We start from the raw sequence: 25,455 nt of genomic DNA on the forward strand, positions 1-25,455 counted from the left end.
GTTTGGGGCTGGGAGAGAGATATAGTGTTTGGGGTAGGAGAGATATACTGTGTTTGGGGCTGGAGAGATATACTGTGTTTGGGGCTGGAGAGATATACTGTGTTTGGGGCTGGAGAGATATACTGTGTTTGGGGCTGGAGAGATATACTGTGTTTGGGGTAGGAGAGATATACTGTGTTTGGGGATGGAGAGATATACTGTGTTTGGGGCTGGAGAGATATACTGTGTTTGGGGTAGGAGAGATATACTGTGTTTGGGGCTGGAGAGATATACTGTGTTTGGGGCTGGAGAGATATACTGTGTTTGGGGCTGGAGAGATATACTGTGTTTGGGGCTGGAGAGATATACTGTGTTTGGGGTAGGAGAGATATACTGTGTTTGGGGCTGGAGAGATATACTGTGTTTGGGGCTGGAGAGATATACTGTGTTTGGGGTGGAGAGATATACTGTGTTTGGGGCTGGAGAGATATACTGTGTTTGGGGTAGGAGAGATATACTGTGTTTGGGGTAGGAGAGATATACTGTGTTTGGGGCTGGAGAGATATACTGTGTTTGGGGCTGGAGAGATATACTGTGTTTGGGGTAGGAGAGATATACTGTGTTTGGGGTAGGAGAGATATACTGTGTTTGGGGCTGGAGAGATATACTGTGTTTGGGGCTGGAGAGATATACTGTGTTTGGGGCTGGAGAGATATACTGTGTTTGGGGTAGGAGAGATATACTGTGTTTGGGGTAGGAGAGATATACTGTGTTTGGGGCTGGAGAGATATACTGTGTTTGGGGCTGGAGAGATATACTGTGTTTTGGAGAGATATACTGTGTTTGGGGTAGGAGAGATATACTGTGTTTGGGGTAGGAGAGATATACTGTGTTTGGGGCTGGAGAGATATACTGTGTTTGGGGCTGGAGAGATATACTGTGTTTGGGGCTGGAGAGATATACTGTGTTTGGGGTGGAGAGATATACTGTGTTTGGGGCTGGAGAGATATACTGTGTTTGGGGCTGGAGAGATATACTGTGTTTGGGGTAGGAGAGATATACTGTGTTTGGGGCTGGAGATATACTGTGTTTGGGGCTGGAGAGATATACTGTGTTTGGGGCTGGAGAGATATACTGTGTTTGGGGCTGGAGAGATATACTGTGTTTGGGGTAGGAGAGATATACTGTGTTTGGGGATGGAGAGATATACTGTGTTTGGGGCTGGAGAGATATACTGTGTTTGGGGTAGGAGAGATATACTGTGTTTGGGGCTGGAGAGATATACTGTGTTTGGGGCTGGAGAGATATACTGTGTTTGGGGCTGGAGAGATATACTGTGTTTGGGGCTGGAGAGATATACTGTGTTTGGGGATGGAGAGATATACTGTGTTTGGGGCTGGAGAGATATACTGTGTTTGGGGTAGGAGAGATATACTGTGTTTGGGGTAGGAGAGATATACTGTGTTTGGGGCTGGAGTTGACAGGGAAGGAGATATACTGTGTTTGGGGTAGGAGAGATATACTGTGTTTGGGGATGGAGAGATATACTGTGTTTGGGGCTGGAGAGATATACTGTGTTTGGGGTAGGAGAGATATACTGTGTTTGGGGCTGGAGTTGACAGGGAAGGAGATATACTGTGTTTGGGGCTGGAGAGATATACTGTGTTTGGGGCTGGAGAGATATACTGTGTTTGGGGCTGGAGTTGACAGGGAAGGAGATGTACTGTGTTTGGGGATGGAGAGATATACTGTGTTTGGGGCTGAGAGATATACTGTGTTTGGGGCTGGAGAGATATACTGTGTTTGGGGTAGAGAGATATACTGTGTTTGGGGTAGGAGAGATATACTGTGTTTGGGGATGGAGAGATATACTGTGTTTGGGGTAGGAGAGATATACTGTGTTTGGGGATGGAGAGATATACTGTGTTTGGGGATGGAGAGATATACTGTGTTTGGGGATGGAGAGATATACTGTGTTTGGGGTAGGAGAGATATACTGTGTTTGGGGATGGAGAGATATACTGTGTTTGGGGCTGGAGAGATATACTGTGTTTGGGGCTGGAGAGATATACTGTGTTTGGGGCTGGAGAGATATACTGTGTTTGGGGTAGGAGAGATATACTGTGTTTGGGGCTGGAGAGATATACTGTGTTTGGGGCTGAGAGATATACTGTGTTTGGGGTAGGAGAGATATACTGTGTTTGGGGCTGGAGATATACTGTGTTTGGGGTAGGAGAGATATACTGTGTTTGGGGTAGGAGAGATATACTGTGTTTGGGGCTGGAGAGATATACTGTGTTTGGGGCTGGAGAGATATACTGTGTTTGGGGCTGGAGAGATATACTGTGTTTGGGGTAGGAGAGATATACTGTGTTTGGGGTAGGAGAGATATACTGTGTTTGGGGCTGGAGAGATATACTGTGTTTGGGGCTGAGAGATATACTGTGTTTGGGGTAGGAGAGATATACTGTGTTTGGGGTAGAGAGATATACTGTGTTTGGGGTGGAGAGATATACTGTGTTTGGGGCTGGAGAGATATACTGTGTTTGGGGTAGGAGAGATATACTGTGTTTGGGGTAGGAGAGATATACTGTGTTTGGGGCTGGAGAGATATACTGTGTTTGGGGCTGGAGAGATATACTGTGTTTGGGGCTGGAGAGATATACTGTGTTTGGGGCTGGAGAGATATACTGTGTTTGGGGCTGGAGAGATATACTGTGTTTGGGGCTGGAGAGATATACTGTGTTTGGGGCTGGAGAGATATACTGTGTTTGGGGTAGGAGAGATATACTGTGTTTGGGGATGGAGAGATATACTGTGTTTGGGGCTGGAGAGATATACTGTGTTTGGGGTAGGAGAGATATACTGTGTTTGGGGCTGGAGAGATATACTGTGTTTGGGGCTGGAGAGATATACTGTGTTTGGGGTAGGAGAGATATACTGTGTTTGGGGCTGGAGAGATATACTGTGTTTGGGGAAGAGAGATATACTGTGTTTGGGGATGGAGATATACTGTGTTTGGGGCTGGAGAGATATACTGTGTTTGGGGCTGGAGAGATATACTGTGTTTGGGGCTAGGAGAGATATACTGTGTTTGGGGCTGGAGAGATATACTGTGTTTGGGGCTGGAGAGATATACTGTGTTTGGGGTAGGAGAGATATACTGTGTTTGGGGCTGGAGAGATATACTGTGTTTGGGGCTGGAGAGATATACTGTGTTTGGGGCTGGAGAGATATACTGTGTTTGGGGCTGGAGAGATATACTGTGTTTGGGGATGGAGAGATATACTGTGTTTGGGGCTGGAGAGATATACTGTGTTTGGGGCTGGAGAGATATACTGTGTTTGGGGCTGGAGAGATATACTGTGTTTGGGGATGGAGAGATATACTGTGTTTGGGGCTGGAGAGATATACTGTGTTTGGGGTAGGAGAGATATACTGTGTTTGGGGATGGAGAGATATACTGTGTTTGGGGATGGAGAGATATACTGTGTTTGGGGCTGGAGAGATATACTGTGTTTGGGGCTGGAGAGATATACTGTGTTTGGGGATGGAGAGATATACTGTGTTTGGGGCTGGAGAGATATACTGTGTTTGGGGTAGGAGAGATATACTGTGTTTGGGGATGGAGAGATATACTGTGTTTGGGGATGGAGAGATATACTGTGTTTGGGGTAGGAGAGATATACTGTGTTTGGGGTAGGGAGATATACTGTGTTTGGGGTAGGAGAGATATACTGTGTTTGGGGCTGGAGAGATATACTGTGTTTGGGGCTGGAGTTGACAGGGAAGGATATACTGTGTTTGGGGTAGGAGAGATATACTGTGTTTGGGGATGGAGAGATATACTGTGTTTGGGGCTGGAGAGATATACTGTGTTTGGGGTAGGAGAGATATACTGTGTTTGGGGCTGGAGTTGACAGGGAAGGAGATATACTGTGTTTGGGGCTGGAGAGATATACTGTGTTTGGGGCTGGAGAGATATACTGTGTTTGGGGCTGGAGTTGACAGGGAAGGAGATGTACTGTGTTTGGGGATGGAGAGATATACTGTGTTTGGGGCTGGAGAGATATACTGTGTTTGGGGCTGGGAGACTGTGTTTGGGGTAGGATATACTGTGTTTGGGGTAGGAGAGATATACTGTGTTTGGGGCTGAGATATACTGTGTTTGGGGAGAGATATACTGTGTTTGGGGATGGAGAGATATACTGTGTTTGGGGATGGAGAGATATACTGTGTTTGGGGTAGGAGAGATATACTGTGTTTGGGGATGGAGAGATATACTGTGTTTGGGGATGGAGAGATATACTGTGTTTGGGGTAGGAGAGATATACTGTGTTTGGGGATGGAGAGATATACTGTGTTTGGGGATGGGAGATATACTGTGTTTGGGGTAGGAGAGATATACTGTGTTTGGGGCTGGAGAGATATACTGTGTTTGGGGCTGGAGAGATATACTGTGTTTGGGGATGGAGAGATATACTGTGTTTGGGGATGGAGGAGATATACTGTGTTTGGGGTAGGAGATATACTGTGTTTGGGGAGGAGAGATATACTGTGTTTGGGGATGGAGATATACTGTGTTTGGGGTAGGAGAGATATACTGTGTTTGGGGCTGGAGAGATATACTGTGTTTGGGGCTGGAGAGATATACTGTGTTTGGGGTAGGAGAGATATACTGTGTTTGGGGCTGGGAGATATACTGTGTTTGGGGATGGAGAGATATACTGTGTTTGGGGCTGGAGAGATATACCGTGTTTGGGGCTGGAGAGATATACTGTGTTTGGGGATGGGAGATATACTGTGTTTGGGGATGGAGAGATATACTGTGTTTGGGGATGGAGAGATATACTGTGTTTGGGGCTGGAGAGATATACTGTGTTTGGGGCTGGAGAGATATACTGTGTTTGGGGTAGGAGAGATATACTGTGTTTGGGGTAGGAGAGATATACTGTGTTTGGGGCTGGAGAGATATACTGTGTTTGGGGCTGGAGAGATATACTGTGTTTGGGGTGAGAGATATACTGTGTTTGGGGTAGGAGAGATATACTGTGTTTGGGGCTGGAGAGATATACTGTGTTTGGGGCTGGGAGATATACTGTGTTTGGGGTAGGAGAGATATACTGTGTTTGGGGTAGGAGAGATATACTGTGTTTGGGGCTGGAGAGATATACTGTGTTTGGGGTAGGGGAGAGATATACTGTGTTTGGGGTAGGAAGATATACTGTGTTTGGGGTAGGAGATATACTGTGTTTGGGGCTGGAGAGATATACTGTGTTTGGGGCTGGAGAGATATACTGTGTTTGGGGCTGGAGAGATATACTGTGTTTGGGGGGAGAGATATACTGTGTTTGGGGTAGGAGAGATATACTGTGTTTGGGGCTGGAGAGATATACTGTGTTTGGGGTAGGAGAGATATACTGTGTTTGGGGCTGGAGTTGACAGGGAAGGAGATATACTGTGTTTGGGGCTGGAGAGATATACTGTGTTTGGGGCTGGAGAGATATACTGTGTTTGGGGCTGGAGAGATATACTGTGTTTGGGGATGGAGAGATATACTGTGTTTGGGGCTGGAGAGATATACTGTGTTTGGGGCTGGAGAGATATACTGTGTTTGGGGTAGGAGAGATATACTGTGTTTGGGGCTGGAGAGATATACTGTGTTTGGGGCTGGAGAGATATACTGTGTTTGGGGCTGGAGAGATATACTGTGTTTGGGGTAGGAGAGATATACTGTGTTTGGGGTAGGAGAGATATACTGTGTTTGGGGTAGGAGAGATATACTGTGTTTGGGGCTGGAGAGATATACTGTGTTTGGGGCCCTGGTCAAAAGTCGTGCACTATATAGGGAATAGGGTGTCATTTTGGGACACATTCCAGGTGTTTGTGAGAGGGACGGTAACATGGTTCTACTCACAGTACCTGTCACAGCGGTAACATGGTTCTACTACAGTACCTGTCACTGCGGTAACATGGTTCTACTACAGTACCTGTCACAGCGGTAACATGGTTCTACTACAGTACCTGTCACAGCGGTAACATGGTTCTACTACAGTACCTGTCACAGCGGTAACATGGTTCTACTACAGTACCTGTCACAGTGGTAACATGGTTCTACTACAGTACCTGTCACTGCGGTAACATGGTTCTACTACAGTACCTGTCACTGCGGTAACATGGTTCTACTACAGTACCTGTAGCGGTAACATGGTTCTACTACAGTACCTGTCACAGCGGTAACATGGTTCTACTACAGTACCTGTCACAGCGGTAACATGGTTCTACTACAGTACCTGTCACAGCGGTAACATGGTTCTAACATGGTTCTAACACTACAGTACCTGTCACAGCGGTAACATGGTTCTACTACAGTACCTGTCACAGCGGTAACATGGTTCTACTACAGTACCTGTCACAGCGGTAACATGGTTCTACTACAGTACCTGTCACAGCGGTAACATGGTTCTACTACAGTACCTGTCACAGTGGTAACATGGTTCTACTACAGTACCTGTCACAGCGGTAACATGGTTCTACTACAGTACCTGTCACAGCGGTAACATGGTTCTCACAGTGGTAACATGGTTCTACTACAGTACCTGTCACAGCGGTAACATGGTTCTCTACAGTACCTGTCACACGGTAACTGTCACAGTACCGGTAACATGGTTCTACTACAGTACCTGTCACAGCGGTAACATGGTTCTACTACAGTACCTGTCACAGCGGTAACATGGTTCTACTACAGTACCTGTCACAGCGGTAACATGGTTCTACTACAGTACCTGTCACAGCGGTAACATGGTTCTACTACAGTACCTGTCACAGCGGTAACATGGTTCTACTACAGTACCTGTCACAGCGGTAACATGGTTCTACTACAGTACCTGTCACAGCGGTAACATGGTTCTACTACAGTACCTGTCACAGCGGTAACATGGTTCTACTACAGTACCTGTCACAGCGGTAACATGGTTCTACTACAGTACCTGTCACAGCGGTAACATGGTTCTACTACAGGCGGTAACATGGTTCACACTAACATGGTTACCAGTCACAGCGGTAACATGGTTCTACTACAGTACCTGTCACAGCGGTAACATGGTTCTACTACAGTACCTGTCACAGCGGTAACATGGTTCTACTACAGTATCACAGCGGTAACATGGTTTACTACAGTACCTGTCACAGCGGTAACATGGTTTTACAGTACAGTACCTGTCACAGCGGTAACATGGTTCTACTACAGTACCTGTCACGGTAACATGGTTCTACTACAGTACCTGACATGGTGATCATGTCTCTTTGACAGGGCTGGGCAGCTCTAGAGCCCGAGGCCTGTCCTTCAGGGAAGGAGACATTGCCAGCTCCTACAACATACAGAGCCGCAGCGCCATAACCTGCCCTGGTAACTCCTGCCTCTGGCCCAAGTCAGTGGATGGATCTGTCTATGTTCCCTACATTATCTCTCCACAATATGGCAAGTATCTGTACATTCTTTAAGGCTTTCTGATTCTAGAACTTTACATTTCTCTGTTTTGTCTCATGACTCATTGTGAACTGATCTTCACAGTATGGCAGGTAGCAGGTAGTAGGTGTATTAGGTAGCCATCACCAAATGGTAAAGTTAGACTCAGGTTATGACTCCCATTGAAAATGACTCTTGTCATATTTCAGCTTTTATCTTTTGATTCTACATGACAAATCGTGAACTGATCTACACTGACTTCACACTTTTAATGCCAATTATTCGTTTGTGCTTTAGTGACAGTTGGAGGTAAATTTTGATTGACAGATGACATGGACAGAATCACCATAGAGATGGGAATGCTGGACATCTTACTTGAAACGTGTGTGAAGTTCGTTCTCGCAGCCATGAAACCAACTTCCTGGATATACAGCCCAGGTTTGGGTCAGTGGTGTATCTTGGTTTTACTACTCAATGGACATCGTCTTAGGATAACATTCAGAAACATCTTCTTGCTTCTCGTTTCAGTTGCTTCATGTACGATATGCAGTGACAGCCTGGTCCCAGGTCTGTTTGTACTGCCTTGATAACTGTGGCAAGACAGCACAAACAGGTCTGGGACCAGGCTAATACAGTCGGTCCATATGTTTTTGCTGAATGTGTCTCTCCCCTGTTGAACCACTAGTTGCTGGTCATTCCTGGGTATGACTGAAGGCCCTCAGCCCATCTCCCTGCAGTCCCCTGGGTGCATGTGGTCTGGCATCGTTTCCCATGAACTCATGCACGCTCTGGGCTTTGTGCACGAGCAGTCCCGCTCTGACCGGGATCGCCATGTTTCTATCATGTGGGAAAACATCAGGAAGGGTCAGTGTCCCATCAATACATCAGGAAGGGTCAGTGTCCCATCAATACATCAGGAGGGGTCAGTGTCCCATCAATACATCAGGAGGGGTCAGTGTCCCATCAATACATCAGGAGGGGTCAGTGTCCCATCAATACATCAGGAGGGTCAGTGTCCCATCAATACATCAGGAGGGGTCAGTGTCCCATCAATACATCAGGAGGGTCAGTGTCCCATCAATACATCAGGAGGGGTCAGTGTCCCATCAATACATCAGGAGGGGTCAGTGTCCCATCAATACATCAGGAGGGTCAGTGTCCCATCAATACATCAGGAGGGGTCAGTGTCCCATCAATACATCAGGAGGGTCAGTGTCCCATCAATACATCAGGAGGGGGTCAGTGTCCCATCAATACATCAGGAGGGTCAGTGTCCCATCAATACATCAGGAGGGGTCAGTGTCCCATCAATACATCAGGAGGGTCAGTGTCCCATCAATACATCAGGAGGGGTCAGTGTCCCATCAATACATCAGGAGGGTCAGTGTCCATCAATACATCAGGAGGGGTCAGTGTCCCATCAATACATCAGGAGGGTCAGTGTCCCATCAATACATCAGGAGGGTCAGTGTCCCATCAATACATCAGGAGGGGTCAGTGTCCCATCAATACATCAGGAGGGTCAGTGTCCCATCAATACATCAGGAGGGTCAGTGTCCCATCAATACATCAGGAGGGTCAGTGTCCCATCAATACATCAGGAGGGTCAGTGTCCCATCAATACATCAGGAGGGTCAGTGTCCCATCAATACATCAGGAGGGTCAGTGTCCCATCAATACATCAGGAGGGGTCAGTGTCCCATCAATACATCAGGAGGGTCAGTGTCCCATCAATACATCAGGAGGGGTCAGTGTCCCATCAATACATCAGGAGGGTCAGTGTCCCATCAATACATCAGGAGGGGTCAGTGTCCCATCAATACATCAGGAGGGTCAGTGTCCCATCAATACATCAGGAGGGGTCAGTGTCCCATCAATACATCAGGAGGGTCAGTGTCCCATCAATACATCAGGAGGGTCAGTGTCCCATCAATACATCAGGAGGGTCAGTGTCCCATCAATACATCAGGAGGGTCAGTGTCCCATCAATACATCAGGAGGGTCAGTGTCCCATCAATACATCAGGAGGGGTCAGTGTCCCATCAATACATCAGGAGGGGTCAGTGTCCCATCAATACATCAGGAAGGGTCAGTGTCCCATCAATACATCAGGAGGGTCAGTGTCCCATCAATACATCAGGAGGGGTCAGTGTCCCATCAATACATCAGGAGGGGTCAGTGTCCCATCAATACATCAGGAGGGGTCAGTGTCCCATCAATACATCAGGAGGGGTCAGTGTCCCATCAATACATCAGGAGGGGTCAGTGTCCCATCAATACATCAGGAGGGTCAGTTTCCCATCAATACATCAGTAGGGTCAGTGTCCCATCAATACATCAGGAGAGGGTCAGTGTCCCATCAATACATCAGGAGGGGTCAGTGTCCCATCAATACATCAGGAGGGTCAGTGTCCCATCAATACATCAGGAGGGGTCAGTGTCCCATCAATACATCAGGAGGGTCAGTGTCCCATCAATACATCAGGAGGGGTCAGTGTCCCATCAATACATCAGGAGGGTCAGTGTCCCATCAATACATCAGGAAGGGTCAGTGTCCCATCAATACATCAGGAGGGGGGTCAGTGTCCCATCAATACATCAGGAGGGGTCAGTGTCCCATCAATACATCAGGAGGGTCAGTGTCCCATCAATACATCAGGAGGGGTCAGTGTCCCATCAATACATCAGGAGGGTCAGTGTCCCATCAATACATCAGGAAGGGTCAGTGTCCCATCAATACATCAGGAGGGTCAGTGTCCCATCAATACATCAGGAGGGGTCAGTGTCCCATCAATACATCAGGAGGGGTCAGTGTCCCATCAATACATCAGGAGGGTCAGTGTCCCATCAATACATCAGGAGGGTCAGTGTCCCATCAATACATCAGGAGGGTCAGTGTCCCATCAATACATCAGGAGGGGTCAGTGTCCCATCAATACATCAGGAGGGTCAGTGTCCCATCAATACATCAGGAGGGTCAGTGTCCCATCAATACATCAGGAGGGGTCAGTGTCCCATCAATACATCAGGAGGGGTCAGTGTCCCATCAATACATCAGGAGGGTCAGTGTCCCATCAATACATCAGGAGGGGTCAGTGTCCCATCAATACATCAGGAGGGGTCAGTGTCCCATCAATACATCAGGAGGGTCAGTGTCCCATCAATACATCAGGAGGGGTCAGTGTCCCATCAATACATCAGGAGGGGTCAGTGTCCCATCAATACATCAGGAGGGGTCAGTGTCCCATCAATACATCAGGAGGGGTCAGTGTCCCATCAATACATCAGGAGGGGTCAGTGTCCCATCAATACATCAGGAGGGTCAGTGTCCCATCAATACATCAGGAGGGTCAGTGTCCCATCAATACATCAGGAGGGTCAGTGTCCCATCAATACATCAGGAGGGTCAGTGTCCCATCAATACATCAGGAGGGGTCAGTGTCCCATCAATACATCAGGAGGGGTCAGTGTCCCATCAATACATCAGGAGGGGTCAGTGTCCCATCAATACATCAGGAGGGGTCAGTGTCCCATCAATACATCAGGAGGGGTCAGTGTCCCATCAATACATCAGGAGGGGTCAGTGTCCCATCAATACATCAGGAGGGTCAGTGTCCCATCAATACATCAGGAGGGGTCAGTGTCCCATCAATACATCAGGAGGGTCAGTGTCCCATCAATACATCAGGAGGGTCAGTGTCCCATCAATACATCAGGAGGGTCAGTGTCCCATCAATACATCAGGAGGGTCAGTGTCCCATCAATACATCAGGAGGGGTCAGTGTCCCATCAATACATCAGGAGGGTCAGTGTCCCATCAATACATCAGGAGGGGTCAGTGTCCCATCAATACATCAGGAGGGGTCAGTGTCCCATCAATACATCAGGAGGGGTCAGTGTCCCATCAATACATCAGGAGGGGTCAGTGTCCCATCAATACATCAGGAGGGGTCAGTGTCCCATCAATACATCAGGAGGGTCAGTGTCCCATCAATACATCAGGAGGGGTCAGTGTCCCATCAATACATCAGGAGGGTCAGTGTCCCATCAATACATCAGGAGGGTCAGTGTCCCATCAATACATCAGGAGGGTCAGTGTCCCATCAATACATCAGGAGGGGTCAGTGTCCCATCAATACATCAGGAGGGTCAGTGTCCCATCAATACATCAGGAGGGTCAGTGTCCCATCAATACATCAGGAGGGTCAGTGTCCCATCAATACATCAGGAGGGGTCAGTGTCCCATCAATACATCAGGAGGGTCAGTGTCCCATCAATACATCAGGAGGGTCAGTGTCCCATCAATACATCAGGAGGGTCAGTGTCCCATCAATACATCAGGAGGGTCAGTGTCCCATCAATACATCAGGAGGGGTCAGTGTCCCATCAATACATCAGGAGGGGTCAGTGTCCCATCAATACTTCAGGAGGGTCAGTGTCCCATCAATACATCAGGAGGGGTCAGTGTCCCATCAATACATCAGGAGGGTCAGTGTCCCATCAATACATCAGGAGGGTCAGTGTCCCATCAATACATCAGGAGGGTCAGTGTCCCATCAATACATCAGGAGGGGTCAGTGTCCCATCAATACATCAGGAGGGGTCAGTGTCCCATCAATACATCAGGAGGGGTCAGTGTCCCATCAATACATCAGGAGGGGTCAGTGTCCCATCAATACATCAGGAGGGTCAGTGTCCCATCAATACATCAGGAGGGGTCAGTGTCCCATCAATACATCAGGAGGGTCAGTGTCCCATCAATACATCAGGAGGGTCAGTGTCCCATCAATACATCAGGAGGGTCAGTGTCCCATCAATACATCAGGAGGGTCAGTGTCCCATCAATACATCAGGAGGGTCAGTGTCCCATCAATACATCAGGAGGGTCAGTGTCCCATCAATACATCAGGAGGGGTCAGTGTCCCATCAATACATCAGGAGGGGTCAGTGTCCCATCAATACATCAGGAGGGGTCAGTGTCCCATCAATACATCAGGAGGGTCAGTGTCCCATCAATACATCAGGAGGGTCAGTGTCCCATCAATACATCAGGAGGGTCAGTGTCCCATCAATACATCAGGAGGGTCAGTGTCCCATCAATACATCAGGAGGGGTCAGTGTCCCATCAATACATCAGGAGGGTCAGTGTCCCATCAATACATCAGGAGGGTCAGTGTCCCATCAATACATCAGGAGGGTCAGTGTCCCATCAATACATCAGGAGGGGTCAGTGTCCCATCAATACATCAGGAGGGGTCAGTGTCCCATCAATACATCAGGAGGGGTCAGTGTCCCATCAATACATCAGGAGGGGTCAGTGTCCCATCAATACATCAGGAGGGTCAGTGTCCCATCAATACAACAGGAGGGGTCAGTGTCCCATCAATACATCAGGAGGGTCAGTGTCCCATCAATACATCAGGAGGGTCAGTGTCCCATCAATACATCAGGAGGGGTCAGTGTCCCATCAATACATCAGGAGGGGTCAGTGTCCCATCAATACATCAGGAGGGTCAGTGTCCCATCAATACATCAGGAGGGTCAGTGTCCCATCAATACATCAGGAGGGTCAGTGTCCCATCAATACATCAGGAGGGTCAGTGTCCCATCAATACATCAGGAGGGGTCAGTGTCCCATCAATACATCAGGAGGGTCAGTGTCCCATCAATACATCAGGAGGGTCAGTGTCCCATCAATACATCAGGAGGGGTCAGTGTCCCATCAATACATCAGGAGGGGTCAGTGTCCCATCAATACATCAGGAGGGTCAGTGTCCCATCAATACATCAGGAGGGTCAGTGTCCCATCAATACATCAGGAGGGTCAGTGTCCCATCAAAACATCAGGAGGGTCAGTGTCCCATCAATACATCAGGAGGGGTCAGTGTCCCATCAATACATCAGGAGGGTCAGTGTCCCATCAATAGATCAGGAGGGTCAGTGTCCCATCAATACATCAGGAGGGTCAGTGTCCCATCAATACATCAGGAGGGGTCAGTGTCCCATCAATACATCAGGAGGGGTCAGTGTCCCATCAATACATCAGGAGGGGTCAGTGTCCCATCAATACATCAGGAGGGTCAGTGTCCCATCAATACATCAGGAGGGGTCAGTGTCCCATCAATACATCAGGAGGGTCAGTGTCCCATCAATACATCAGGAGGGGTCAGTGTCCCATCAATACATCAGGAGGGGTCAGTGTCCCATCAATACATCAGGAGGGTCAGTGTCCCATCAATACATCAGGAGGGTCAGTGTCCCATCAATACATCAGGAGGGGTCAGTGTCCCATCAATACATCAGGAGGGTCAGTGTCCCATCAATACATCAGGAGGGTCAGTGTCCCATCAATACATCAGGAGGGTCAGTGTCCCATCAATACATCAGGAGGGGTCAGTGTCCCATCAATACATCAGGAGGGTCAGTGTCCCATCAATACATCAGGAGGGTCAGTGTCCCATCAATACATCAGGAGGGTCAGTGTCCCATCAATACATCAGGAGGGGTCAGTGTCCCATCAATACATCAGGAGGGGTCAGTGTCCCATCAATACATCAGGAGGGGTCAGTGTCCCATCAATACATCAGGAGGGTCAGTGTCCCATCAATACATCAGGAGGGTCAGTGTCCCATCAATACATCAGGAGGGGTCAGTGTCCCATCAATACATCAGGAGGGTCAGTGTCCCATCAATACATCAGGAGGGGTCAGTGTCCCATCAATACATCAGGAGGGTCAGTGTCCCATCAATACATCAGGAGGGTCAGTGTCCCATCAATACATCAGGAGGGGTCAGTGTCCCATCAATACATCAGGAGGGGTCAGTGTCCCATCAATACATCAGGAGGGTCAGTGTCCCATCAATACATCAGGAGGGTCAGTGTCCCATCAATACATCAGGAGGGGTCAGTGTCCCATCAATACATCAGGAGGAGGGTCAGTGTCCCATCAATACATCAGGAGGGGTCAGTGTCCCATCAATACATCAGGAGGGTCAGTGTCCCATCAATACATCAGGAGGGTCAGTGTCCCATCAATACATCAGGAGGGTCAGTGTCCCATCAATACATCAGGAGGGGTCAGTGTCCCATCAATACATCAGGAGGGGTCAGTGTCCCATCAATACATCAGGAGGGGTCAGTGTCCCATCAATACATCAGGAGGGTCAGTGTCCCATCAATACATCAGGAGGGTCAGTGTCCCATCAATACATCAGGAGGGTCAGTGTCCCATCAATACATCAGGAGGGTCAGTGTCCCATCAATACATCAGGAGGGTCAGTGTCCCATCAATACATCAGGAGGGGTCAGTGTCCCATCAATACATCAGGAGGGTCAGTGTCCCATCAATACATCAGGAGGGTCAGTGTCCCATCAATACATCAGAGGGGTCAGTGTCCCATCAATACATCAGGAGGGGTCAGTGTCCCATCAATACATCAGGAGGGGTCAGTGTCCCATCAATACATCAGGAGGGTCAGTGTCCCATCAATACATCAGGAGGGTCAGTGTCCCATCAATACATCAGGAGGGGTCAGTGTCCCATCAATACATCAGGAGGGGGTCAGTGTCCCATCAATACATCAGGAGGGTCAGTGTCCCATCAATACATCAGGAGGGTCAGTGTCCCATCAATACATCAGGAGGGGTCAGTGTCCCATCAATACATCAGGAGGGGTCAGTGTCCCATCAATACATCAGGAGGGGTCAGTGTCCCATCAATACATCAGGAGGGGTCAGTGTCCCATCAATACATCAGGAGGGTCAGTGTCCCATCAATACATCAGGAGGGTCAGTGTCCCATCAATACATCAGGAGGGTCAGTGTCCCATCAATAGATCAGGAGGGTCAGTGTCCCCATCAATACATCAGGAGGGTCAGTGTCCCATCAATACATCAGGAGGGTCAGTGTCCCATCAATACATCAGGAGGGTCAGTGTCCCATCAATACATCAGGAGGGTCAGTGTCCCATCAATACATCAGGAGGGTCAGTGTCCCATCAATACATCAGGAGGGGTCAGTGTCCCATCAATACATCAGGAGGGGTCAGTGTCCCATCAATACATCAGGAGGGGTCAGTGTCCCATCAATACATCAGGAGGGTCAGTGTCCCATCAATACATCAGGAGGGTCAGTGTCCCATCAATACATCAGGAGGGTCAGTGTCCCATCAATACATCAGGAGGGGTCAGTGTCCCATCAATACATCAGGAGGGGTCAGTGTCCCATCAATACATCAGGAGGGTCAGTGTCCCATCAATACATCAGGAGGGGTCAGTGTCCCATCAATACATCAGGAGGGTCAGTGTCCCATCAATACATCAGGAGGGTCAGTGTCCCATCAATACATCAGGAGGGGTCAGTGTCCCATCAATACATCAGGAGGGGTCAGTGTCCCATCAATACATCAGGAGGGGTCAGTGTCCCATCAATACATCAGGAGGGGTCAGTGTCCCATCAATACATCAGGAGGGTCAGTGTCCCATCAATACATCAGGAGGGTCAGTGTCCCATCAATACATCAGGAGGGTCAGTGTCCCATCAATACATCAGGAGGGTCAGTGTCCCATCAATACATCAGGAGGGTCAGTGTCCCATCAATACATCAGGAGGGTCAGTGTCCCATCAATACATCAGGAGGGTCAGTGTCCCATCAATACATCAGGAGGGTCAGTGTCCCATCAATACATCAGGAGGGTCAGTGTCCCATCAATACATCAGGAGGGTCAGTGTCCCATCAATACATCAGGAGGGTCAGTGTCCCATCAATACATCAGGAGGGGTCAGTGTCCCATCAATACATCAGGAGGGTCAGTGTCCCATCAATACATCAGGAGGGGTCAGTGTCCCATCAATACATCAGGAGGGTCAGTGTCCCATCAATACATCAGGAGGGGTCAGTGTCCCATCAATACATCAGGAGGGTCAGTGTCCCATCAATACATCAGGAGGGTCAGTGTCCCATCAATACATCAGGAGGGGTCAGTGTCCCATCAATACATCAGGAAGGGTCAGTGTCCCATCAATACATCAGAGGGTCAGTGTCCCATCAATACATCAGGAGGGGTCAGTGTCCCATCAATACATCAGGAGGGTCAGTGTCCCATCAATACATCAGGAGGGGTCAGTGTCCCATCAATACATCAGGAGGGGTCAGTGTCCCATCAATACATCAGGAGGGTCAGTGTCCCATCAATACATCAGGAGGGTCAGTGTCCCATCAATACATCAGGAGGGTCAGTGTCCCATCAATACATCAGGAGGGGTCAGTGTCCCATCAATACATCAGGAGGGTCAGTGTCCCATCAATACATCAGGAGGGTCAGTGTCCCATCAATACATCAGGAGGGTCAGTGTCCCATCAATACATCAGGAGGGTCAGTGTCCCATCAATACATCAGGAGGGGTCAGTGTCCCATCAATACATCAGGAGGGTCAGTGTCCCATCAATACATCAGGAGGGTCAGTGTCCCATCAATACATCAGGAGGGGTCAGTGTCCCATCAATACATCAGGAGGGGTCAGTGTCCCATCAATACATCAGGAGGGTCAGTGTCCCATCAATACATCAGGAGGGTCAGTGTCCCATCAATACATCAGGAGGGTCAGTGTCCCATCAATACATCAGGAGGGGTCAGTGTCCCATCAATACATCAGGAGGGGTCAGTGTCCCATCAATACATCAGGAGGGTCAGTGTCCCATCAATAGATCAGGAGGGTCAGTGTCCCATCAATACATCAGGAGGGGTCAGTGTCCCATCAATACATCAGGAGGGGTCAGTGTCCCATCAATACATCAGGAGGGTCAGTGTCCCATCAATACATCAGGAGGGTCAGTGTCCCATCAATACATCAGGAGGGTCAGTGTCCCATCAATACATCAGGAGGGTCAGTGTCCCATCAATACATCAGGAGGGGTCAGTGTCCCATCAATACATCAGGAGGGTCAGTGTCCCATCAATACATCAGGAGGGTCAGTGTCCCATCAATACATCAGGAGGGTCAGTGTCCCATCAATACATCAGGAGGGGTCAGTGTCCCATCAATACATCAGGAGGGTCAGTGTCCCATCAATACATCAGGAGGGTCAGTGTCCCATCAATACATCAGGAGGGTCAGTGTCCCATCAATACATCAGGAGGGGTCAGTGTCCCATCAATACTCACCATGTGGGAATACATCAGGAGGGGTCAGTGTCCCATCAATACTTCATCTATGACAGTTACATTTGAGTATTTTAGCGGATGCTCTTATCCAGAGCAACTTACTGAAATGATAGTATTCATTTTTCTTACTGGTCCCCTGTGGGAATCGAACCCACAACCCTGTCATTGCAAGCCCCATGCTCTACCAAATGAGCCACACGGGATCCTCTCTCCTTTGCTCTCCCTCTCTACTCTCTCGCTCACTCTCTCTACTCTCTCGCACCTCCCTCTCCCTCTCTCGCTCTCCCCTCTCCTCTCTCGCTCCCTCTCTCCTCCCTCTCTCTCTCTCTCTCTCTCTCAACTCTCTCTCCCTCTCTCTCTCTCTCTCTCTCTCTCTCTCTCTCTCACTCTCTCACTCTCCTCTCCCTCTCCCTCTCCCTCCCTCTCCCTCTCTCTAATCTCTCTCTCTCTCCTCTCTCTCTCTCTCTCTCTCTCTCTCTCTCTCTCTCTCTCTCTCTCTCTCTCTCTCTCTCTCTCTCTCTCTATTCATGTGTTTACTGTACCTATGATGACTTCCTGAAATTTTGTCCCTCTAAACAGGTCAGAAGCATAACTTTAAGAAGTACCAGACCAACAACCTCAATACTGTCTACGATTACGGCTCCATCATGCACTATGGCAGGTGAGTTGGTTTATAAAACCAAAACCCAATTTTATGTCACATGCGCCGAATACAACAGGTTTAGACTTTACCGTGAAATGCTTACTTACGAGCCCTTAACCAACAATACAGAGTTAAAAAGAACTACAATTGTAACAACAATAAATAATAATGATATATACAAGGAGTAACGGTACCGAGTCAATTTGCAGGGAGGTGTACAAGGTAGTTGAGGTAATATGTAAATGTAGGTAGGAAACAGAGGGCACTCCCCGATCCACATTGACGGGGCTGAGCGGGTCAAGAGCTTCAAGTTCCTCGTTGTCCATATCACCAAGGTCTTGACATGGTTGTGCTCTAATGTTGGGTTCTACGGTTGTGCTCTAATGTTGGGTTCTAAGGTTGTGCTCTAATGTTGGGTTCTAAGGTTGTGCTCTAATGTTGGGTTCTAAGGTTGTGCTCTAATGTTGGGTTCTAAGGTTGTGCTCTAATGTTGGGTTCTAAGGTTGTGCTCTAATGTTGGGTTCTAAGGTTGTGCTCTAATGTTGGGTTCTAAGGTTGTGCTCTAATGTTGGGTTCTAAGGTTGTGCTCTAATGTTGGGTTCTAAGGTTGTGCTCTAATGTTGGGTTCTAAGGTTGTGCTCTAATGTTGGGTTCTAAGGTTGTGCTCTAATGTTGGGTTCTAAGGTTGTGCTCTAATGTTGGGTTCTAAGGTTGTGCTCTAAGGGTTGTGCTCTAATGTTGGGTTCTAAGGTTGTGCTCTAATGTTTGGTTCTACGGTTGTGCTCTAATGTTGGGTTCTGCTCTAAGGTTGTGCTCTAATGTTGGGTTCTAAGGTTGTGCTCTAATGTTGGGTTCTAAGGTTGTGCTCTAATGTTGGGTTCTAAGGTTGTGCTCTAATGTTGGGTTCTAAGGTTGTGCTCTAATGTTGGGTTCTAAGGTTGTGCTCTAATGTTGGGTTCTAAGGTTGTGCTCTAATGTTGGGTTCTATGGTTGTGCTCTAATGTTGGGTTCTAAGGTTGTGCTCTAATGTTGGGTTCTAAGGTTGTGCTCTAATGTTGGGTTCTAAGGTTGTGCTCTAATGTTGGGTTCTAAGGTTGTGCTCTAATGTTGGGTTCTAAGGTTGTGCTCTAATGTTGGGTTCTAAGGTTGTGCTCTAATGTTGGGTTCTAAGGTTGTGCTCTAATGTTGGGTTCTAAGGTTGTGCTCTAATGTTGGGTTCTAAGGTTGTGCTCTAATGTTGGGTTCTAAGGTTGTGCTCTAATGTTGGGTTCTAAGGTTGTGCTCTAATGTTGGGTTCTAAGGTTGTGCTCTAATGTTCGGTTCTAAGGTTGTGCTCTAATGTTGGGTTCTAAGGTTGTGCTCTAATGTTGGGTTCTAAGGCTGTGTTCTTCTAAGGTTGCATTCTCTGATACAGGTATGCCTTCTCAGAGGACGGTAGCCCAACCATCATCCCCAAACCAGATCCCAACACTCCTATTGGTCAGCGAGATGGACCCAGTGTTCTGGACATACAGAAGATAAACCTACTGTATGAATGTGGTACGAAGTTACCGGCTTCACCATGTCAGTGGATATGGCATGGTTAAGTGTTTGTGAACCGTATGTTTTCATGGCATCACCAGTACAGTGTTTTATTTTGTCTGCTAGGTGGCCTGGTGTAACTCCGATGAAGAACTGTCAGCGTAGACCACAAACTGATGGAACAATTCATATCCCATTTATACTGATATTTTAATCATGTTTATGAAACTTAAGATCGAGACAAGTCAATAAAGTCTGTTATAAGTGTTGTACAACGTGATTTAAAGTGTGAGATCTCGTAATGGTCGTTATCACAACCGATGACCACATGGGGATTAATGGGCAACCCGACGTGCATCTGCTTCATGGCGATCAGAGTGATCCTTCTCAGTCCCAGGCCATTCTAATCATTCATGACAGCTCCTCTTCAGCAGACTAACACCCACTGACACCTCGTTCATACTATCTGCCTGCTCCATACAAAGGCACTTGTTCTCTACATAAGATCATGTTTTCCATCATTTTTGTCATACTGGTTTCTCCTAAGACTGTCAATGATTGTTATGGGGGGGTGGGGGCGACAATGTCCAAATCTTACATTTGTCCAATCACTTGTTCTTGCGTTCGATTCTATCACATATGAAATACAGTAGAGTATCACCGAAGAAGTTCCCCAGAACTCTGTTGATAGGCTACGTTGATTTGAATCGGTAGAATATCACCAAAAGAGCTTTTACAGTAGAATACCACCAAAAGAGCTTTTACAGTAGAATACCAAAAGAGCCTTTACAGTAGAATACCACCAAAAGAGCTTTTACAGTAGAATACCACCAAAAAGAGCTTTTACAGTAGAATACCACCAAAGAGCTTTACAGTAGAATACCACCAAAAGAGCTTTTACAGTAGAATACCACCAAAAGAGCTTTTAACAGTAGAATACCACCAAAAGAGCTTTACAGTAGAATACCACCAAAAGAGCTTTTACAGTAGAATACCACCAAAAGAGCTTTTACAGTAGAATACCACCAAAAGAGCTTTTACAGTAGAATACCACCAAAAGAGATTTTACAGTAGAATACCACCAAAAGAGATTTTACAGTAGAATACCACCAAAATAGCTTTTACAGTAGAATACCACCAAAATAGCTTTTACAGTAGAATACCACCAAAAGAGATTTTACAGTAGAATACCACCAAAATATATTTTACAGTAGAATACCACCAAAAAGCTTTACAGTAGAATACCACCAAAAGAGCTTTACAGTAGAATACCACCAAAAGAGCCTTTTGCTTTCTGGATCATTCTCATCCCAGGGGCCCAGGTCAGTTCAGCAGGGAGTCCAGGTCAGTTCAGCAGGGAGCCCAGGTCAGTTCAGCTGGGGGCCCAGGTCAGTTCAGCTGGGGGCCCAGGTCAGTTCAGCTGGGGGCCCAGGTCAGTTCAGCAGGGAGCCCAGGTCAGTTCAGCTGGGGGCCCAGGTCAGTTCAGCAGGGAGTCCAGGTCAGTTCAGCAGGAGCCCAGGTCAGTTCAGCTGGGGCCCAGGTCAGTTCAGCTGGGAGCCCAGGTCAGTTCAGCAAGGAGCCCAGGTCAGTTCAGCTGGGAGCCCAGGTCAGTTCAGCAGGGAGCCCAGGTCAGTTCAGCTGGGAGCCCAGGTCAGTTCAGCTGGGAGCCCAGGTCAGTTCAGCTGGGAGCCCAGGTCAGTTCAGCAGGGAGCCCAGGTCAGTTCAGCAGGGAGCCCAGGTCAGTTCAGCTGGGAGCCCAGGTCAGTTCAGCTGGGAGCCCAGGTCAGTTCAGCTGGGAGCCCAGGTCAGTTCAGCAGGGAGCCCAGGTCAGTTCAGCTGGGAGCCCAGGTCAGTTCAGCTGGGAGCCCAGGTCAGTTCAGCTGGGAGCCCAGGTCAGTTCAGCAGGAGCCCAGGTCAGTTCAGCAGGGAGCCCAGGTCAGTTCAGCTGGGAGCCCAGGTCAGTTCAGCTGGGAGCCCAGGTCAGTTCAGCTGGGGGCCCAGGTCAGTTCAGCTGGGGGCCCAGGTCAGTTCAGCTGGGGGCCCAGGTCAGTTCAGCTGGGAGCCCAGGTCAGTTCAGCTGGGAGCCCAGGTCAGTTCAGCTGGGAGCCCAGGTCAGTTCAGCTGGGAGCCCAGGTCAGTTCAGCTGGGAGCCCAGGTCAGTTCAGCTGGAAGCCCAGGTCAGTTCAGCTGGGAGCCCAGGTCAGTTCAGCTGGGAGCCCAGGTCAGTTCAGCTGGGAGCCCAGGTCAGTTCAGCTGGGAGCCCAGGTCAGTTCAGCTGGGAGCCCAGGTCTGTTCAGCTGGGGGCCCAGGTCAGTTCAGCTGGGGGCCCAGGTCAGTTCAGCTGGGAGCCCAGGTCAGTTCAGCTGAGGGCCCAGGTCAGTTCAGCTGGGGGCCCAGGTCAGTTCAGCTGGGAGCCCAGGTCAGTTCAGCTGGGAGCCCAGGTCAGTTCAGCTGGGAGCCCAGGTCAGTTCAGCTGGGAGCCCAGGTCAGTTCAGCTGGGGGCCCAGGTCAGTTCAGCTGGGGGCCCAGGTCAGTTCAGCTGGGGGCCCAGGTCAGTTCAGCTGGGGGCCCAGGTCAGTTCAGCTGGGAGCCCAGGTCAGTTCAGCTGAGGGCCCAGGTCAGCTCAGCTGAGGGCCCGGGTCAGCTCAGCTGCTAATGTGTGCTCCTACGTTGGAAGGCTCTTCGCGTGGACAGCCGTGCTCGTCCCCTTCTTCTTCTCTTCCTGCGCATCGTTGAGGTCACTTTCTGCTTTCCACTGTCCTTTCAGAAGCTGCGCAGGAAATTGAAAGACAGGTAGAGGGACAGGTAGGTGAGGAACAGGTAGCAGGCCCACAGAATGACCATTATGGGAAGAATTGTCTGAAAGATCTTTCTGCCATTGAGGCAATATGAGCTATCTTGTCATACTCAGTAACACGAATAGATAATCCCCAGAGAAGTAAAGTCAAATTTAGTCCGGAATGTTTTTTTAAGAGTAGCATCATCTAAATAATTAATTCAATAATAAATAAATCCTGTTCTACAACTGCTACTATGGTTATCAGAATCGTCTTCTTATAGTATTGATTAATTGCCCACTTGTCTTCGGTGGTGAGTGGAGGCTACTCCAGAGAGGTGGAGACGCGTTACGTTCCAGCTCCTTGTCTATTTGGCTCTATTTAAGCAGCTTAAACTAGATTAGTGTCTCAGATACTCTGCCTCACAAAGAAAGCAGACATGTTTATCCACTTTTTTTCTTAACAGGGAATACAGTTGTATCATTGATTTTGTATATATTTTTACATCATAAAATACAGTATGTAATAATATAATATAATAATATAATAATATATAATATATAATATATATGCCATTTAGCTGATGCTTTTATCCAAATGTAGAGCACCAAGTATTACATGTTCAACATTAAACTAGAAAAGTGTCAATCTACATGAAATACTGTGAAAATGTAACTAGTAGGTGCAAAAATAATTGGCTACCAAATCCCTTTACAGTGCCTTCGTAAAGCATTGAGGGTCCCCAAGATCACAGTGGTCTCCATCATTCTGCAGCATTGAAGGTCCCCAAGAACACAGTGGACTCCATCATTCTGCAGTATTGAAGGTCCCCAAGAACACAGTGGCCTCCATCATTCTGCAGCATTAAAGGTCCCCAAGAACACAGTGGTCTCCATCATTCTGCAGCATTGAAGGTCCCCAAGAACACAGTGGTCTCCATCATTCTGCAGCATTGAAGGTCCCCAAGAACACAGTGGCCTCCATCATTCTGCAGCATTGAAGGTCCCCTAGAACACAGTGGCCTCCATCATTCTGCAGCATTAAAGGTCCCCAAGAACACAGTGGTCTCCATCATTCTGCAGCATTGAAGGTCCCCAAGAACACAGTGGCCTCCATCATTCTGCAGCATTGAAGGTCCCCAAGAACACAGTGGCCTCCATCATTCTGTAGCATTGAAGGTCCCCTAGAACACAGTGGCCTCCATCATTCTGCAGCATTAAAGGTCCCCAAGAACACAGTGGCCTCCATCATTCTGCAGCATTGAAGGTCCCCAAGATCACAGTGGTCTCCATCATTCTGTAGCATTGAAGGTCCCCAAGATCACAGTGGCCTCCATCATTCTCAAATGGAAGAAGGTTGGAACCACCAAGACTCTTCCTAGAGCATTTTCCAAATCATGTCCAATCAATTGAACTTACCACCAGGTGGACTCCAATCAAGTTGTAGAAACACCTCAAGGATGATCAATGGAAACAGGACGCACCTGAACTCAATAAGCACCCTATTCCTTATATAGTGCACTACTTTTATAGCACCCTATTCCCTATATAGTGCACTACTTTTATAGCACCCTATTCCCTATATAGTGCACTACTTTTATAGCACCCTATTCCTATATAGTGCACTACTTTTATGGCACCCTATTCCCTATATAGTGCACTACTTTTATGGCACCCTATTCCCTATATAGTGCACTACTTTTATAGCACCCTATTCCCTATATAGTGCACTACTTTTATAGCACCCTATTCCCTATATAGTGCACTACTTTTATAGTACCCTATTCCCTATATAGTGCACTACTTTTATAGCACCCTATTCCCTATATAGTGCACTACTTTTATAGCACCCTATTCCCTATATAGTGCACTACTTTTATAGCACCCTATTCCCTATATAGTGCACTACTTTTATAGCACCCTATTCCCTATATAGTGCACTACTTTTATAGCACCCTATTCCCTATATAGTGCACTACTTTTATAGCACCCTATTCCCTATATAGTGCACTACTTTTATAGCACCCTATTCCCTATATAGTGCACTACTTTTATAGCACCCTATTCCCTATATAGTGCACTACTTTTATATCACCCTATGCCCTATATAGTGCACTACTTTTGGTCAAAATATATAGTACTTATACTTTTGGTCACTATATAGGGAGCAGGGTGCCATTTAAGGGATGCAACGTTGGACTGCAAGCTGACTGGCCCAGCTCTTTCTGGTAACAGCCAATCAGCCATGCCGTTGTTGTGATGTGAGTGAACAGTATTGGTGACCATTCTGGATCAGAGCAATAAAAAAATGTATTTCAAATAGTTTTTCTTCTGAGTTTTCACTTTTCTATTCTAATATTGGATGTCATTTTTTTTTTTGTCCATTTCAAAGTGTAGTGACAGTGATGAAGTCATATCAATGAAATATAAGTAAGAACAGACCAATGATGAAGTCATATCAATGAAATATAAGTAAGAACAGACCAATGATGAAGTCATATCAATGAAATATAAGTAAGAACAGACCAATGATGAAGTCATATCAATGAAATATAAGTAAGAACAGACCAATGATGAAGTCATATCAATGAAATATAAGTAAGAACAGACCAATGATGAAGTCATATCAATGAAATATAAGTAAGAACAGACCAATGATGAAGTCATATCAATGAAATATAAGTAAGAACAGACCAATGATGAAGTCATATCAATGAAATAAGTAAGAACAGACCAATGATGAAGTCATATCAATGAAATATAAGTAAGAACAGACCAATGATGAAGTCATATCAATGAAATATAAGTAAGAACAGACCAATGATGAAGTCATATCAATGAAATATAAGTAAGAACAGACCAATGATGAAGTCATATCAATGAAATATAAGTAAGAACAGACC

General features: G+C 47.5%; 1 protein-coding gene and 3 long non-coding RNA genes across 8 annotated transcripts in view; all 4 read left to right on the top strand.

The window, feature by feature from the left end:
• The window catches only part of LOC118378496 (embryonic protein UVS.2), a 60,784-nt gene extending 40,538 nt beyond the window's left edge, over window positions 1–20,246 (top strand). Inside the window, exons 12-17 of the mRNA XM_052521832.1 lie at window positions 7,292–7,409; window positions 7,853–7,891; window positions 8,133–8,311; window positions 18,192–18,273; window positions 19,670–19,794; window positions 19,903–20,246. Coding sequence (XP_052377792.1) covers window positions 7,292–7,409; window positions 7,853–7,891; window positions 8,133–8,311; window positions 18,192–18,273; window positions 19,670–19,794; window positions 19,903–19,916 — 557 coding nt within the window. The 3' untranslated portion in view covers window positions 19,917–20,246. The remainder of the gene's footprint in view (window positions 1–7,291; window positions 7,410–7,852; window positions 7,892–8,132; window positions 8,312–18,191; window positions 18,274–19,669; window positions 19,795–19,902) is intronic.
• Window positions 20,247–21,156: 910 nt separating this feature from the next.
• LOC127931256 (uncharacterized) lies at window positions 21,157–22,526 on the top strand. 5 transcript variants are annotated; one of them, XR_008140553.1, is made up of 3 exons: window positions 21,157–21,186; window positions 21,976–22,129; window positions 22,350–22,526. It is a non-coding gene; the product is annotated as an uncharacterized LOC127931256 (long non-coding RNA). The 5 variants fall into 5 exon arrangements; XR_008140551.1 differs by having other exon boundaries at window positions 21,179–21,208; XR_008140554.1 differs by lacking the exon at window positions 21,157–21,186 and adding an exon at window positions 21,770–21,799.
• On the top strand, window positions 21,357–21,731 carry LOC127931257 (uncharacterized). The gene is made up of 3 exons (XR_008140555.1): window positions 21,357–21,404; window positions 21,471–21,602; window positions 21,690–21,731. It is a non-coding gene; the product is annotated as an uncharacterized LOC127931257 (long non-coding RNA).
• A 764-nt stretch (window positions 22,527–23,290) lies between the features above and the next one.
• Window positions 23,291–24,843, top strand: LOC127931255 (uncharacterized). Its single transcript, XR_008140549.1, has 4 exons — window positions 23,291–23,555; window positions 23,600–23,687; window positions 23,776–23,819; window positions 23,864–24,843. It is a non-coding gene; the product is annotated as an uncharacterized LOC127931255 (long non-coding RNA).
• Window positions 24,844–25,455: the final 612 nt, after the last annotated feature.

Source organism: Oncorhynchus keta, chromosome 7 (assembly GCF_023373465.1).
Source record: "Oncorhynchus keta strain PuntledgeMale-10-30-2019 chromosome 7, Oket_V2, whole genome shotgun sequence".
NCBI classification, from domain to species: Eukaryota; Metazoa; Chordata; class Actinopteri; order Salmoniformes; family Salmonidae; genus Oncorhynchus; species Oncorhynchus keta.